Source organism: Erythrolamprus reginae, chromosome 3 (genome assembly GCF_031021105.1).
Source record: "Erythrolamprus reginae isolate rEryReg1 chromosome 3, rEryReg1.hap1, whole genome shotgun sequence".
NCBI lineage: Eukaryota > Metazoa > Chordata > Lepidosauria > Squamata > Dipsadidae > Erythrolamprus > Erythrolamprus reginae.
Genome location: NC_091952.1, coordinates 76454016 through 76468494, shown reverse-complemented (window position 1 = coordinate 76468494; position 14479 = coordinate 76454016). Strand labels below are relative to the sequence as shown.

General features: G+C 38.0%; 1 protein-coding gene across 1 annotated transcript; it reads left to right on the top strand.

Moving 5' to 3' along the window:
* Positions 1-2373: 2373 nt before the first annotated feature.
* TXNDC12 (thioredoxin domain containing 12) lies at positions 2374-13999 on the top strand. Its single transcript, XM_070748962.1, has 7 exons — positions 2374-2541; positions 4516-4576; positions 6211-6263; positions 8055-8128; positions 9931-10000; positions 10100-10183; positions 12846-13999. The coding sequence occupies exons 1-7, from the start codon at positions 2448-2450 to the stop codon at positions 12923-12925; spliced, it is 516 nt and encodes a 171-aa protein (XP_070605063.1). The 5' UTR covers positions 2374-2447; the 3' UTR covers positions 12926-13999.
* The last annotated feature ends 480 nt before the right edge of the window (positions 14000-14479 follow it).

The following is a 14479-nucleotide window of genomic DNA, read 5'->3' as shown; positions in this document are numbered from 1 at the left end:
TACTAGATTTGAATTAATGACATATTCTAATTGAATATTCCATTTGCACAACTATTCCATTTGCACAACAGCATGTGAAATTGACTGTCAATCATTGTTGCTTCCTAAGTGGACAGTTTGATTTCACAGAAGTTTGGTAACTTGAAGTTATATTCTGTTTTTTAAGTGTTCCCTTTATTTTTTTTGAGCAGTGTATATGGGGCATGCATAAGTGCACCAGAGTGCCTTCTGTCCTGTCCTAATCTTTCCCTTTTACTAGTATCATGTACTGTATATATTGCTCAAAAAAATAAAGGGAACACTCAAATAACACATCCTAGATCTGAATGAATGAAATATTCTCATTGAATACTTTGTTCTGTACAAGGTTGAGTGTGCACAACAGCATGTGAAATTGATTGTCAATCAGTGTTGCTTCCTAAGTGGATAGTTTGATTTACTTGGAGTTATATTGTGTTGTTTAAGTGTTTCCTTTATTTTTTTTGAGCAGTGTATAAGTGCACCAGAGTGCCTTCTGTCCCGTCCTAATCAGTGTTCCCTCAAATTATTTTTTTTGGGGGGGGGGCGGAAAAGTATAGTGTCTGAGCGGCAGTCCCTCCGGGACTGGGCGGCACAGAAATATTAAATAAATAAATAAATAAATAAACAAACAAACAAACAAATAAAAAACCCACCCTGTTTTGCCTCAGAGAATTTCAAAATAAAATACTGTACTGTGTGTCTATAACAGTGAGCTCATAATAGGGCAACTCTATCAATATCAAAATGCCACTTAAATAGTTGAGCTAGTTTCAAACTAGATTTTGATTTTCTTTCTCTCTTCCTTACTCCCATTCTTTTTCTTTCTCTTTTCCTTCCTCTCTTTTTTCTATCTGTTTCTCTCTCTTCCTCTCTTCCTCTCTCTCTCCTTCCCTCTCACTCGTTCCCTCTCGGCTTCTGGGCAGGTTTGAAAAACTCTGAGTTGATGATGATTTTTAAGTGAGCGATTGCTCACTGCTCAGCTTAGAGGGAACTATGGTCCTAATGTTTTCCTTTTACTAGTATCATGTACTGTATATAAATATTGTTATATCTTTGTATGCCACCAATAAGTACTTGACAAAACAAATAAATTATATATATATGTATATATATATATGCATAAGCATAAACCCTAGCAAAGTAGGTACAGGTAAATTAAGCAATAGGAGAGTTAGGAGAGGGACGTTAGGCAAAATGGTGCGCTTATGCATGCCCCTTATTTTCCCTTGACAAGTTTCACATAACCTCGTTGCTGTTCGTTGATTCGAGTTTGGACACCATTCAAAGGAACAAACAGCTCAGATGATTTTTTTTAATTATTTATTTATTTAGTTAGTTAGTTAGTCCAATACACAATACATATTGAAGAGAATAGGCATGAAGTATTATATATAAAGAAAAGATATAAAAATAGAGAAGATATAGGAAAGGACCACAACAACACAAGAGCACACAACAGATTTAAACTTAATATTAACCGCTCCAAACTTGACTGTAAAAAATATGACTTCAGTAACCGAGTTGTCGAAGCGTGAAACTCATTATCGGACTCCATAGTGTCATCCCCAAACACTTTACCCTTAGATTATCTACGGTTGATCTATCCAGATTCCTAAGAGGTCAGTAAGGGACGAGTACAAGCGCACTAGAGTGCCTTCCGTCCCCTGTCCTATTGCTCTCCTATATCTCCTATACCTTCTATTCCTATATCTCTTCTTCTATTCTTTCATTGATATGTTCTATTCCTATATCTTCTTTTCTATTCTTTCTTAGATATATTTTACTATGAGTATCTCCTCTATAACCTTCATCATGTATTTTACTGTGTGTGTGTGTGTATATGTATATGTGTGTCACGTTTTTTTGCTGAATTTGAAAATTAAGGGAGACTAGGATAGATCTATTTTGGCCTTATTTTGGCCTCATCAGCTAGCCATACCCACTGGGATTTGAATCTGCAACATTTGCCTTGTATATATACCCATTAAAACCCTCATTGTGTATTGGACAAAATAAATAAATAAAAGAAAGAAAGAAAGAAAGAAAGAAAGAAAGAAAGAAAGAAAGAAAGAAAGAAAGAAAGAAGATACAGTATATGATATGTGAGATAAGGACAGACAATTGGACGGGACGAAAGGCACACTAGTGCACTTATGTACGCCCCTTATATTCCGATCCTTCCCCACCGCCACCACACACACAAAAATACAATGATTGAGATGCAGCTCTATAGGTTGCAACTTGCATCTGAAGGTTGAATCCTCCACCGAGGAGCTTGTTGTTTCCTTCCAATTTACCCCGGACTCACATTGAAGAAAATCCCTCCCAGCTCCGCCCCATTAGCATCACTTCCTTTTTCACGGGAGGGCTGACTTGGATCGATTTGGCGAAGCTGAGCGGCTACTCAACCCAGGAGAGCTGCCACTATGAGAGTTCCTTTCGCATCGCTGTCGCCGGTCCTTTTTTCTTCCTTTTGCCACTGGCTCGTTGCGGCTGCAACTGAAAAAGCGCTTGGGAAAGGTTAGAAACCATTTGCTCTTCTTTTTTTAATGCCTCTGCTTGGGATGGGTGGGAAGCCGAACGAGCAAAAGTTTCCTCGCGGGAGGGTTTGAATAACTGCGAAATGTTGAGATCGATCACATCCTTCTTACCGTTTAAGTTGCGATCCCGCCAAGGATCGAGAGCAGATTTGCTGCACAGACCACGAGGTGGTCGTTGAATTGATTTGCTACTGTAAATAGTTCAGAGATTTATCCTAAATGTCTCTGGTTCCAAAGTTCAAGTCAAGAATTTTTCATCTTATTCTGAAATGTTTTTAAAAATACAAACAAACCTAAAGTGGGAATCTATTTATTTTATTTATTTTTATTTATTTATTTTCTTTGTCATACAAATATAGCATTGTATTGTAGTATGTTTAACATAATATAAGTATAAAGCAGAGAGAGAAAAGATAAAAAGACATTAGGACAGGAATGGTAGGCGCAAAGGTGCACTTATGCACGTACAGACATCTTAGAAAAGGGGAGAAGATTAGTTAAAGACAATAAAGAAGGTAATGGGGCATGCCTTCTAATTTATCAATTGATTCCAAATCCTTTTTGTAGACTGGATTTCCTTGATCATATCCTGCTTTTTCTGCCATTATATCAATTCTATTTAGTGGATGGTTAGGTGAGCAGACACCATTCTTATTTAAGATACAGTAGGAATAATCAGCTCTAATGGCCACGTACACACCTTAAAGTGCCACTTATATGCAAATTCACTTCATTAAATTTTAAGCAAGAGGCGGAAATGTCTGAGGCTATAAACTCAGTGTTATTATTGCTGACATGTTACTCCTGGGGATTTCCGGCAGTCTGCCAAATATCGATTGAGCTATTTTAAAATTGCACTTCTTTGCTTTTCCTTTTGCTTGATTATGATTTCTCAGAATGCTTTTTTCTATCTGACCTTTATTTCAAAATAACCTTACTTGCTTTGTAGGATAGAAATTAATGCAGCACAATCCTCAGTGTCAATGACAACTTTATACAACTTCTGTATTCAGAGACAAATGTGATTATTTGGGAAGGAAAATATAAAAGTTATATAATATTGGTTATTCTATGAAAGGAAGTTCTGTTTTTTGTGAAACTTGAGTTATTCTGCAGTTACCTAGCAAAAAATAAATGTTTTAACTTTGTAAGTAAGATTTGAAAAATAACTATTCTAATTATGCTTTTTGGTAATAATATGGATTTTTAGCATAAGCAGTCAATGCTGCTTTTAATTGTTATTGTAAAAACAGAGGTTTTCAAGGTACCAGGCTCCAATAAAAGGCTAGGTTGGAAGCCCTGGTATTCATAAATATTATTGTACAAATATGTGAAATGTGAGCTATGTCACACAGTCTCCAATATGTGCAAACATGAAGATGCATTTAAACTGTAATGTATCTAAAGCAGACTGTTCTAAAACAGGGTTGTTGTGTTTTTTTTTATTCTGCAACTTTTTGTTATAGGTCTTAAAAACAAACTTTCTTTTAATGTCACAAATTCTGTAAAAAAATATAATACAATATACTTACAGAGCTGTTCTGAAGCACTATGATTTTAACTAACCCATTATTGACATAATGTAGTTTATAATGAAAATATAAAATTGCTTACTCCACAACAAGTTTGTATGATTTCATGGACTCACTGAGGACTTTCTGAAAAATGTCCTTTGTGTTTGGCAATCTAAGTAAATGCACATGATGGATATTTTTACATATTGTAATTAATGCTTTAAATCAGGGTCCTCAAACCTGGGCCATGGACTAATAGCAGTCTGTGACCTGTTAGAAACTTAGGAGGTGGGCAGTAGGTGATTGAACGAAACCAAAACCATCCTCTACCGCCACTGTCTGTGGAAAAATTGTTTTCCGCGAAATCAGCCTCTGGTGCTAAAAAGATTGGGGGCCACTATTTTAAATCAGACAGTATATATTCTCTCTTTCCTTCCAAGGTTTTGGAGATCACATTCACTGGAGAACACTAGAAGATGGGAAAAAGGAGGCTGCAGCCAGGTATGTTGTAATCTTAAATTGTCTGCATAGACATGTTCTAAGTTGTATCAGTTCTGTGCTAGGCGTTCAGAAAGCTTCAACCTCAGCACTCAGACCTGAAGGGATTTGGGGAAAAGACATCTGTTGTTAAAGTTTTGACACTAGCGCTCAGCCTTGGAATGGAAAGCAGCTGATGAATATCATGTTGCACAAGTTCAAAAGTGTCTGTTACTGCTGAATTGATCATGCTCTCTTAGAGTCAAGAAGTCTGAACAATTAGAAATTAAACCTTTGTCAAGGCAAAATAATTATGCATTCATTTTTACTGACTCCACCTGCCTTTCCTGCTGTAGTCCCTAGCATTATCTTGTGTCCATATGTAGACAGGAGTGTATGAAAGAAGCTTGAAAGATTGACAGAGGAAAAGCCTTTTCTAAGAAAAGAATGTGCTAATATGAAAGTAAGCTATGGGATCTGACGCCACCTATCATTGGTTTTAGAATGAAATACTATTTATGTAAGAACAGAAAACATATTGTGTGGAAATTCAGCTACATTGGGATGTCCAACTTTAAAATAGATTCTGTAGGTAATATCCGTGCTTGAAAATACCATATTTTTTGGAATATAAGACGCACGGAGTATAAGATACATCTTCATTTTTGGGGAGAAAAATAGGGGGGAAAATCTGCTACCAGGTATTCATCTGGCTGGCATCCTTGGTCTGGTCAGCTTCAGTACATTACTTTATCCCCTGGTTAGAACTTTATTCTGAGTGAGTAGCAATGAAAAAAATCCTGCAAAGACTTAGGACTGGAAAAAATATTCTTCGGAGACAGTAGCAATGAAAAAGGCTGCAAGCTGGCAAAATCGTTAGCAACTTGTTAGGACTGGGGAAAAAAGCCTAGGAAAAGCTATACAGTGTTCCCTCGCTTTTCGCGGGGGATGCGTTCCGAGACTGCCCGCGAAAGTTGAATTTCCGCGAAGTAGAGATGCGGAAGTAAATACACTGTTTTTGGCTATGAACAGTATCACAAGCCTTCCCGTAACACTTTAAACCCCTAAATTGCAATTTTCCATTCCCTTAGCAGCCATTCAGATTATTACTCACCATGTTTATTTATTAAAGTTTATTAAAAAAAATATTTATTAAAGGCAGACAAAAGTTTGGCGATGACATATGACGTCATCTGGTGGGAAAAACCATGGAATAGGGGGGAAAACCCGCAAAGTATTTTTTAATTCATATTTTTGAAAAACCGTGGTATAGACTTTCCGCGAAGTTCGAAGCCGCGAAAATCGAGGGAACACTGTATTCAGAGTATAAGACACACCCAAGTTTTCATCCTCTTTTAGGAGGGAAAAAGGTGCGTCTTATACCCTGAAAAATATGGTAAGTGTAAATACTTAAGTCAGATTATTTCACCTTGCTTCAGAACAGAAGTGAAATATATTCAATGAACTGTACATTATATGGGCACAGATTTGTGTGGCTCTCTAGTGTTTTCTAACCATAACTTTGCCAACAAATATTTCTGCCATGGAGAAAGAATCTAGCTTCCCAAAGACAGACAGTTGAGTACTGCTGTAATACACGATGAGCTTGAACTATGTGTTGGTAATTACTTGAACTGTATATTTCAATTCTCTTTTAGTGGATTGCCTCTCATGATCATAATTCATAAATCCTGGTGTGGTGCTTGCAAAGGTAAGATATCACCAGCAACATTAGTGACATATCACAGGATAGGGGAAATTTACAATGTTTGTGAAAATGGCATGCAGCTAGTTCTAACTTAAGGACCGGTCATTGAGGAACTATTTGTAGTTAGGATGGACACCCCACCCCCCCAAAGAAAAAAGTAGTATCCAATTTTGAAATACAAATAACCACACATCCTTCCCACAGTCACATGATTGCATTTTGTGCACTTGACAATAGCTCACTTTTATGATTGTTTGCAGCACCCTGCAGTCATGTAACTGTGATTCTTGACATTCTTCATACCAGTTTCCAGCATTTACTTCTGGTTTCTAGCAAAATACACTCACTGGATAAATCCGATTTACTTAACAACCACTACAAAAAAGTTTGTAAAATTGGTTATGGTCATGTGGTGAGCCATGTAATGAACACAACAACCCTACAGTCATAATTCTGGGCTCAATTATTGTCATTTTTACCATCAATATAGTGTCTATACAGGTAGTTCTCCACTTATAACCAGTGTGTTTTTGTCCCATTTTATGACCTTTCTTGCCACAGTTGATAAAAGTGTTCGGAAACTTCAGATCGTGCAGAATGCAGCTGCGAGAGCAATCATGGGCTTCCCAAGGTATGCCCATGTTACACCAACACTCTGCAGTCTGCATTGGTTGCCGATCAGTTTCCGGTCACAATTCAAAGTGTTGATTATGACCTATAAAGCCCTTCATGGCATTGGGCCAGAATATCTCCGGGACCGCCTTCTGCCGCATGAATCCCAGCGACCGATTAGGTCCCACAGAGTTGGCCTTCTCCGGGTCCCGTCAACTAAACAATGCTGTTTGGCGGGACCCAGGGGAAGAGCCTTCTCTGTGGCGGCCCCGACCCTCTGGAACCAGCTACCCACAGAGATTAGAATTGCCCCCAGCCTCCTCGCCTTTCGTAAACTCCTTAAAACCCATCTCTGCCGTCAGGCATGGGGGAATTGAAACATCTGCCCCGGGCCTATACAGTTTATGTATGGTATGTTTGTGCGTATGTTTGCTTTTAATAATGGGGTTTTTAGCTTTTCTCTTAAATTATTAGATTTGTTATATATTGTTTATTATTGCTTTGAGCCGCCCCGAGTCTGCAGAGAGGGGCAGCATACAAATCTAATAAATAAATAAATAAAATAAATAAATAAATAAGTGAATCACTGCAGTTGAAGTTAGCAACCTGATTGTTAAATAAATCTGACTTTCCCATTGACTTTGCTTATAAGAAGGTTGCAAAAGGTGATCACACGATCTCGGGAAACTGCAACCATCATAATTATGAAGCTATTGCCAAGCATCTCAATTTTGATCACATGATCATGGAGATGCTGCAAAGGTCATAACTGAAAAACAATCATAAATCACATTTTTCAGTGTCATTGTTACTTTAAACAGACACTAAGTGAACTGTTGTATGTCAAGGACTATCTGTATTGCTTTCACAGAACTGTTTAGTACAGTGATGAACTAGCTTCACCTCAAGCATTAATAGAAAAGTACCGTAATAAAATATTGATTTCATTATGCTTTCATTTTCAGTTTACAGATATCCGTTTGTTCTATCTCTGAATTAGTATTAAGGAAAATATTGGTATTTATGTACATTATAATCATAGATTGCATCCCTGAGTTAGTCATACTAACTATAAGTACTGCATTCAATAGGATCTATATGTATCCCACTTAGTTTGAATCCAACCATTCTACATTTGCAGTTTTAATGATTAATTTCCGCTTTTATATTTTATTTTATTAGCTTTAAAACCAAAGTTTGCTGAATCAAAGGAAATCTCTGAGCTTGCCCATAATTTTGTGATGATTAACCTCGAGGTAAATTTCTAGAATATTGAAATGAATCGTTCTTACTTTGAATGCTATCTATATACAGTGGTACCTCTACCTAAGAATGCCTCTACTTACAGACTTTTCTAGATAAGAATAGGTTGTTCAAGATTTTTTTGCCTCTTCTCAAGAACCATTTTCCACTTACAAACCCAAGCTTCTGAAACTGTAACTGGAAAAGGCAGGAAGAAGCCTCCGTGGTGCCTCTCTAGGAATCTCCCGGGAGGAAACAGGGCCTCTACTCTCCCTGTGGTTTCCCCAATCGCACACATTATTTGCTTTTACATTGATTCCTATGGGAAAAATTGCTTCTTCTTACAAACTTTTCTACTTAAGAACCTGGTCACGGAACGAATTAAGTTTGTAAGTAGAGGTACCACTGCACTACTAAACCTCTTGCGTCTGTAACCTTCAACTGTGTGAAAAAGTGCATCATAGGGCAAAAAGCTTTCAACAGGCTAACCGAAAGAATGCATAAAAAATGTAGGACCTGTGATTTCTCTGGAATTGAAATTTCACCCATTTTAAAAAACATTTTACGACATAAAAATTAATAAAGCCTTTTATTACATAGTGCAAGATGCCATAAATCATTTTCTGTTATCCATTGCTGATATTTGACTCTGCTGTACAGTTCAGCATAGGCTACTTTCAGAGTAGATACATCTCTGAATATTTCTCTTAAATTTTAAGTGCTTTTCAAGCATATCAGAAGCTCTACCATTGTTGAAGGTGGGAAGGAGGGAGGGAGGAAGGAAGAAAGAAAGTCTGATTTCATTCCCATTCCAACTGATTTTTTTACCAACCACAGTTATTGTGCTTCTTGGTTTATATAAGATGATATCTCTAAAATGATGGCCCAACAGATCATAGGTTTCTAGTTTCGTGATGGCAAACCTACGGCACGCATGCCGGAAATGGCACATAGAGCCGTCTCTCCGGGCACGCCAGCCACCGCCTGTTGCTCTTCCAGGTTCTGGCATAGACATGTACACCAGCCAGCTAGTTTTCACATGTGCTGGAGCGCTGGAAACCGGAAGAGCAGCTCACTGACATGCACGCACACGCTGGGAAGCTAAGCTTCCGGTTTCCGGTGTACCAGCTAGTCTTTGTGCACACATGCATGCCAGAAACCAGAACACCAGGTGACCAGTGCACATGTGCATGCTGGAAACCAGAAGCTCAGTTGCTCTTCCGGTTTCTGGTAAACCCCCACCCTCAAGCACACGTGTGTGCTCCTATTTTGGCAGGCGGTCCCAAAAAGGTTCGCTAACACTGTTCTAGTTAATGGTAGACACCATGTAACAGAAAACTTAGTAAAAGATGTTTGTTTCTGAAAAGAAAATCATGTATTTTTGCATTATGCAACTTCAAAGTATTATTGTATTATTCAGTAAATAATATGTTATTCGTGCCCCAAATTTTATATACTGTACTGCTGTTTTCATAAACATAAGAAGGATGCAATGTCTTTGTCAGTTCAAGAAGATGTTTCAAGATTCAAAATCAAGATTAACTAAGGAATTATTTTAAGAATAGAAATAATTGACTTAATGAAGACCAACTTTATTTCTTTTTACCAGATATTGTCTGTATTGATAGCACTAAGTCTCTTAGGTTTTTTAAAAAAGGGATTTTTCTTTTCCTATATCTGTCTGAAGACGTTGTACATGAAATATAGAAGAAGTGAAATTTGCTATACTATTGTAAGGGCCCTTCTGGTTTTGATATACAGTAGGGTATTAAGGAGAATTAATGCAGAAATAAAACTAATTTTATTTTATTTACAGGATGAAGAAGAACCCAAGGACGAAGCTTTTAGCCCTGATGGAGGTTACATTCCTAGAATTATTTTCATGGGTATGATATAAATGTGGTTGTTTATCAATTTGTGTTGAAGAATTTTAAAAATGCCTTTCAAATTGCAATCGTCATTTTTCATTGATCTCTTATATATAGATCCCAGTGGAAAGATCCATCCAGAGATCATAAATGAGAAAGGAAACCCCAACTACAAGTATTTTTATACTAGTGCTGATCAAAGTATGTATGAATTAAATCTAGATTGGGTTTTGGTAAAGGAGACTTGAATTGTACAGCAGTGGCAAATCAGATTGACTTCTGAATGGGGGTTGGGGGAGAGATCAGAGCTTGTATTCTGAGGAAACTTACACTAATGGTTCAAAACATCTTAAGGGGGAAAAAACCTTAAACAATTATTGACAGTTGACATTCAAAAAGCCACATGGCATTTGGAAGGATGTTCAGTACATTCCAGGACTCCTTACCTTGACATCCTTAAAATGCCGTTGATGAATATTAATGTTGGCATCTAATATATGTGGGTTTTCTTGAGAAAATCTGAGAGCTGACTTAATGTCAACCATCCCATTTGGCACATCCAGAAAAAGAAACTCCTGGACATAAGAACTACCCGGAGTAAAACTTTACTGAATGATCCATTTAGGCACAGTAAAAGCAAAGTCCATCTGTCCGTCCATTACCCTGGGGGGGGGAATTACTGACCCCCCTCAGAGAGGGTCCGCAACTTGGGCGTCCTCCTCGATCCACAGCTCACATTAGAGAAACATCTTTCGGCTATGGCGAGGGGGGCGTTTGCCCAGGTTCGCCTGGTGCACCAGTTGCGGCCCTATTTGGACCGGGAGTCACTGCTCACAGTCACTCATGCCCTCATCACCTCGAGGCTCGACTACTGTAACGCTCTCTACATGGGGCTACCTCTGCAAAGTGTTCGGAAACTTCAGATCGTGCAGAATGCCCATGTTACACCAAGTCTGCATTGGTTGCTGATCGGTTTCCGATCACAATTCAAAGTGTTAGTTATGACCTATAAAGCCCTTCATGGCATCGGGCCAGAATATCTCTGGAACCGCCTTCTGCCGCGCGAATCCCAGCAACCAGTTAGGTTCTCTGGGTCCCGTCGACTAAACAATGTCGTTTGGCGGGACCCAGGGGAAGACCTTCTCTGTGGCGGCCCTGACCCTCTGGAACCAACTCCCCCCAGAGATCAGAATTGCCCCCACCCTCCTCGCCTTTCGCAAGCTCCTTAAAACCCACCTCTGTCGTCAGGCATGGGGGAACTGAGATATTCCCTTCCCCCTAGGCCTATACAATTTATGCATGGTATGTTGTGTATATGTTTGGTTTTTAAATTAGGGTCTTTTAAATTATTTTAAATATTAGATTTGTTATATGTTGTTTTACTATTGTTGTTAGCCGCCCCGAGTCTACGGAGAGGGGCGCCATACAAATTTAATAAATTTTAAAAATAAATAAATAAAAGTCAGCTCTGAGGTTTTCCCACGAAAACTCACATAGCTAAAAATTACTTTTCACCCCGGGCCATCCACAGTTCATTGTCTACCAATTGCTCACAGTACTTTTGTTTTGGGAAAACATTCTGCATCTCCAAGAATTTAGCCCTGGTGGTTATGTCCTTTGCAGTGCAGAAGGTTTTCAACATTCTTTAGACTCTGTTCTGTCGGGCTCTCTGGTAGAATCCTCCCAAAAATTCACAGGTACAAGTTTCAGACACACACACGTTTGAAAATTCAAAACAATGTCCTTTATAATGAAAATTCACTTAAACCAAGCCCTCTTTTGGTATAGCAAAGAGCACTCGTCTCCAAACAAACTGGTAATTTGTACACGTCCCTTATCAGTTCTGTGATACTTAGCTTGCAGCTGTGAGGCAATTCACAGTCCTTCTTCTTTCACAAAGTGAAACACACTTTGCTCTGGTTTAGTTTCAAAGCGGGGAAAAATCAGCACACAAAAAGTAAAAGTCAGTAAAGCAGTCACGAAACACAACAATCAGATAATCCTCCACAATAGCCAAACCCACAGGCTGCTATTTATAGCAACCTCACTAATTACCACAGCCCCACCCAACCATTGGTGGCCTCATTTTCTTTGATAATAATCTCTCAGTTGTTGTTGCCTATGCATCACTCTCCGCATGGGTGGCTGTATCATTAACTCTTGTTCTGAATCCAAGGAGGAGCTAGATTATAGATCTCCTTCTGAGCTGTCTGCCCCACTCTCCTCCTCCCTGTCACTCATGTCTTCTTGGTCAGAGGAGCCTTCATCAGCAGATTCCGGGGGGGGGGGACAGGCCTGCAGCATGTGGATGTCTCCCCCACATCCACAGTCCTTGGGGCAGGAGCTGGGCCAGAGCTAACCACAACAGACACCCTCCACCTTAGCAATTTTCCAGCCCCCATCAGCTGACAGCTGCACTATGGAAGGCCAGGACTGGACATCAGAAAACAGTGTTGGGGTACATAGGAACTCTAATACCGTTTAGCAAAACAGTAAATTGATTTTAAAAAATAGAGAACTATATGGTACTTGAGTTGTATAAAATAAAAGACTGGGTATATCTTTAATAAATGAATGCAGCCATAAATTCTTAAAACTGCCTTTTAACGGACATCACGTTTAGGAATAAATTGAGTCATTTCAGTCCAGGAAAATGTTGGCAGAGAGAAAAACAAATCATCAAGAAAAAGAGTTGCACATGAGCCATGATAGGAATGCATTATCAAGATAATGTTGCTACTTTAAATATTGCTCATATTTCTGTGTAGACTTTCTGCAATAGCTTATAAAAACATAACTTTGCTCAGTTATTTTAATTGAATTGAACCAAGTACTAAGAATATCTGGTGTTTTAATATTGCAGTTGTCCAAGGGATGAAGATAGCCCAAGAGAAGCTAACGGGAGATGTTTTCAGAAAAAAACATCGTGGAGATGAATTCTAATATCCCGAAGATCTATTTTGTATAGGCTCACCATCTAAATTTAAATATGACCCTAACTTTTTCATATAAAAGTGTTGGTGCTCTGAAAAAATACTGTAGATAGTAAACCAAATGCTGTCTAATTTTCACACTGGTGAATTCAAATAAAGTAGTATGTCCTCCCTTGTTTACACTGAAATGGATATTTAAAGAAGAAAAAAGGCTAAATATCTTAACAAGTAAATGCTTCAACTTTAACTGCATGAATAATCAGGTTTCAGTGGAATTTAAAGCCAAATTATAGGAACATATATATGATTATGTTGAGGGCATTAATTGCAATGTTCTTTTTAAAATATCTTACAAATAAAGTTTGTTCACTTTAGTAGATTTTGAGGGAAGAATATGTGGATTTTTTTCCTTTAACATGAACTTAATTCAGTATTTCTTGTCCTGGTAGTACTAAACATATTTAGGATACAATTCCCACAATGTTAGCTGAAATTATAGGAGTTATGTTCATAATGTAAATTGCCAAATTGAGTAAGATTAAGTTAGAACCACATAGATATGGTTCAAGTCTCAAAAAGTTGAGCTCACGGGTTCGAGGCTGCCGGGAATTATCGGCCGGTGAAGTGCCGAGGGCCAGGAGAAATTAAATTGATTAAACAGATAAATCTGCTGTGGATACTGTTGTAACAATGCAATCCTATGCATGTCTGCTCAGAAGTAAGAGTATTAAGTATTTCTAAGTACTAATTAGTATTAGTACAAGGGTATTCCATAGGATTTATTCCCAAATATATTAGGATTGTGGTATGCATAGCCTCATTTTCCTGCTTGCTCCAGGAATAGAATGAAACAAATGCTAATTATATGATGTGTACTTTTTCCTGATATAATTGCCTGTTAATCCATTTGGTTGATTTATATAAACTTTGCTTTTAAGTATTTGTGCATTCATCTTCCACATTTTTTCATTAATGGAACAAAAAAAAATATCACTGAATGTTATGGTGGTTGCCTTATTTCAGCATGCTATACTGTATTTTTGTACCAGTGGACAATGAACAATAAATTTTATATTTAACTTTTGTTTATTTCCCCCTTTATTTATTTATTGGATTTATATGCCGCCCCTCTCTGTGGACTTTATTTTGAGAAGAAAAAAATATTTTCAGTATATGAATTATATTACTGGGGAGTGTTCTGCTCAGGACCTACTCGGATCGGAACAAGGTAGAATCCACATACAGAGATTTCAAATCAATCTTATTTATATTTTTAAAAGGATTTGTACAAACAAATCCTTTTTAGTCCATGTTGTCAGCTTTCCCGGTTAAATTGGCTAAGAAATAAGGAGCGGTCTGCAGCCAAGAATCAAAGCTAATTTAGACCTTCCTCAGATGATATCCTTCAAGCAATAATTGTTTGAAATTGCTAGGAGGCAGAGGCCAAATTTTTTTTTGGGGGGGGGGGGGGGACGACGACTACATTTGGTATATAAGACGCATCCAAGTTTTCACTCTTGGGGGGGTGAAAAGGTGCATCTTATACCCTGAAAAATATGGTATA

Coding starts and splice junctions, on each gene's coding strand:
- TXNDC12 (XM_070748962.1), top strand. CDS start 2,448: ATGAGAGTTCCTTTCGCATCGCTGTCGCCGGTCCTTTTTTCTTCCTTT. Junction 2,542..4,515: donor TGAAAAAGCGCTTGGGAAAG/GTTAGAAACCAT, acceptor TTTCCTTCCAAG/GTTTTGGAGATCACATTCAC. Junction 6,264..8,054: donor CTGGTGTGGTGCTTGCAAAG/GTAAGATATCAC, acceptor TTATTTTATTAG/CTTTAAAACCAAAGTTTGCT.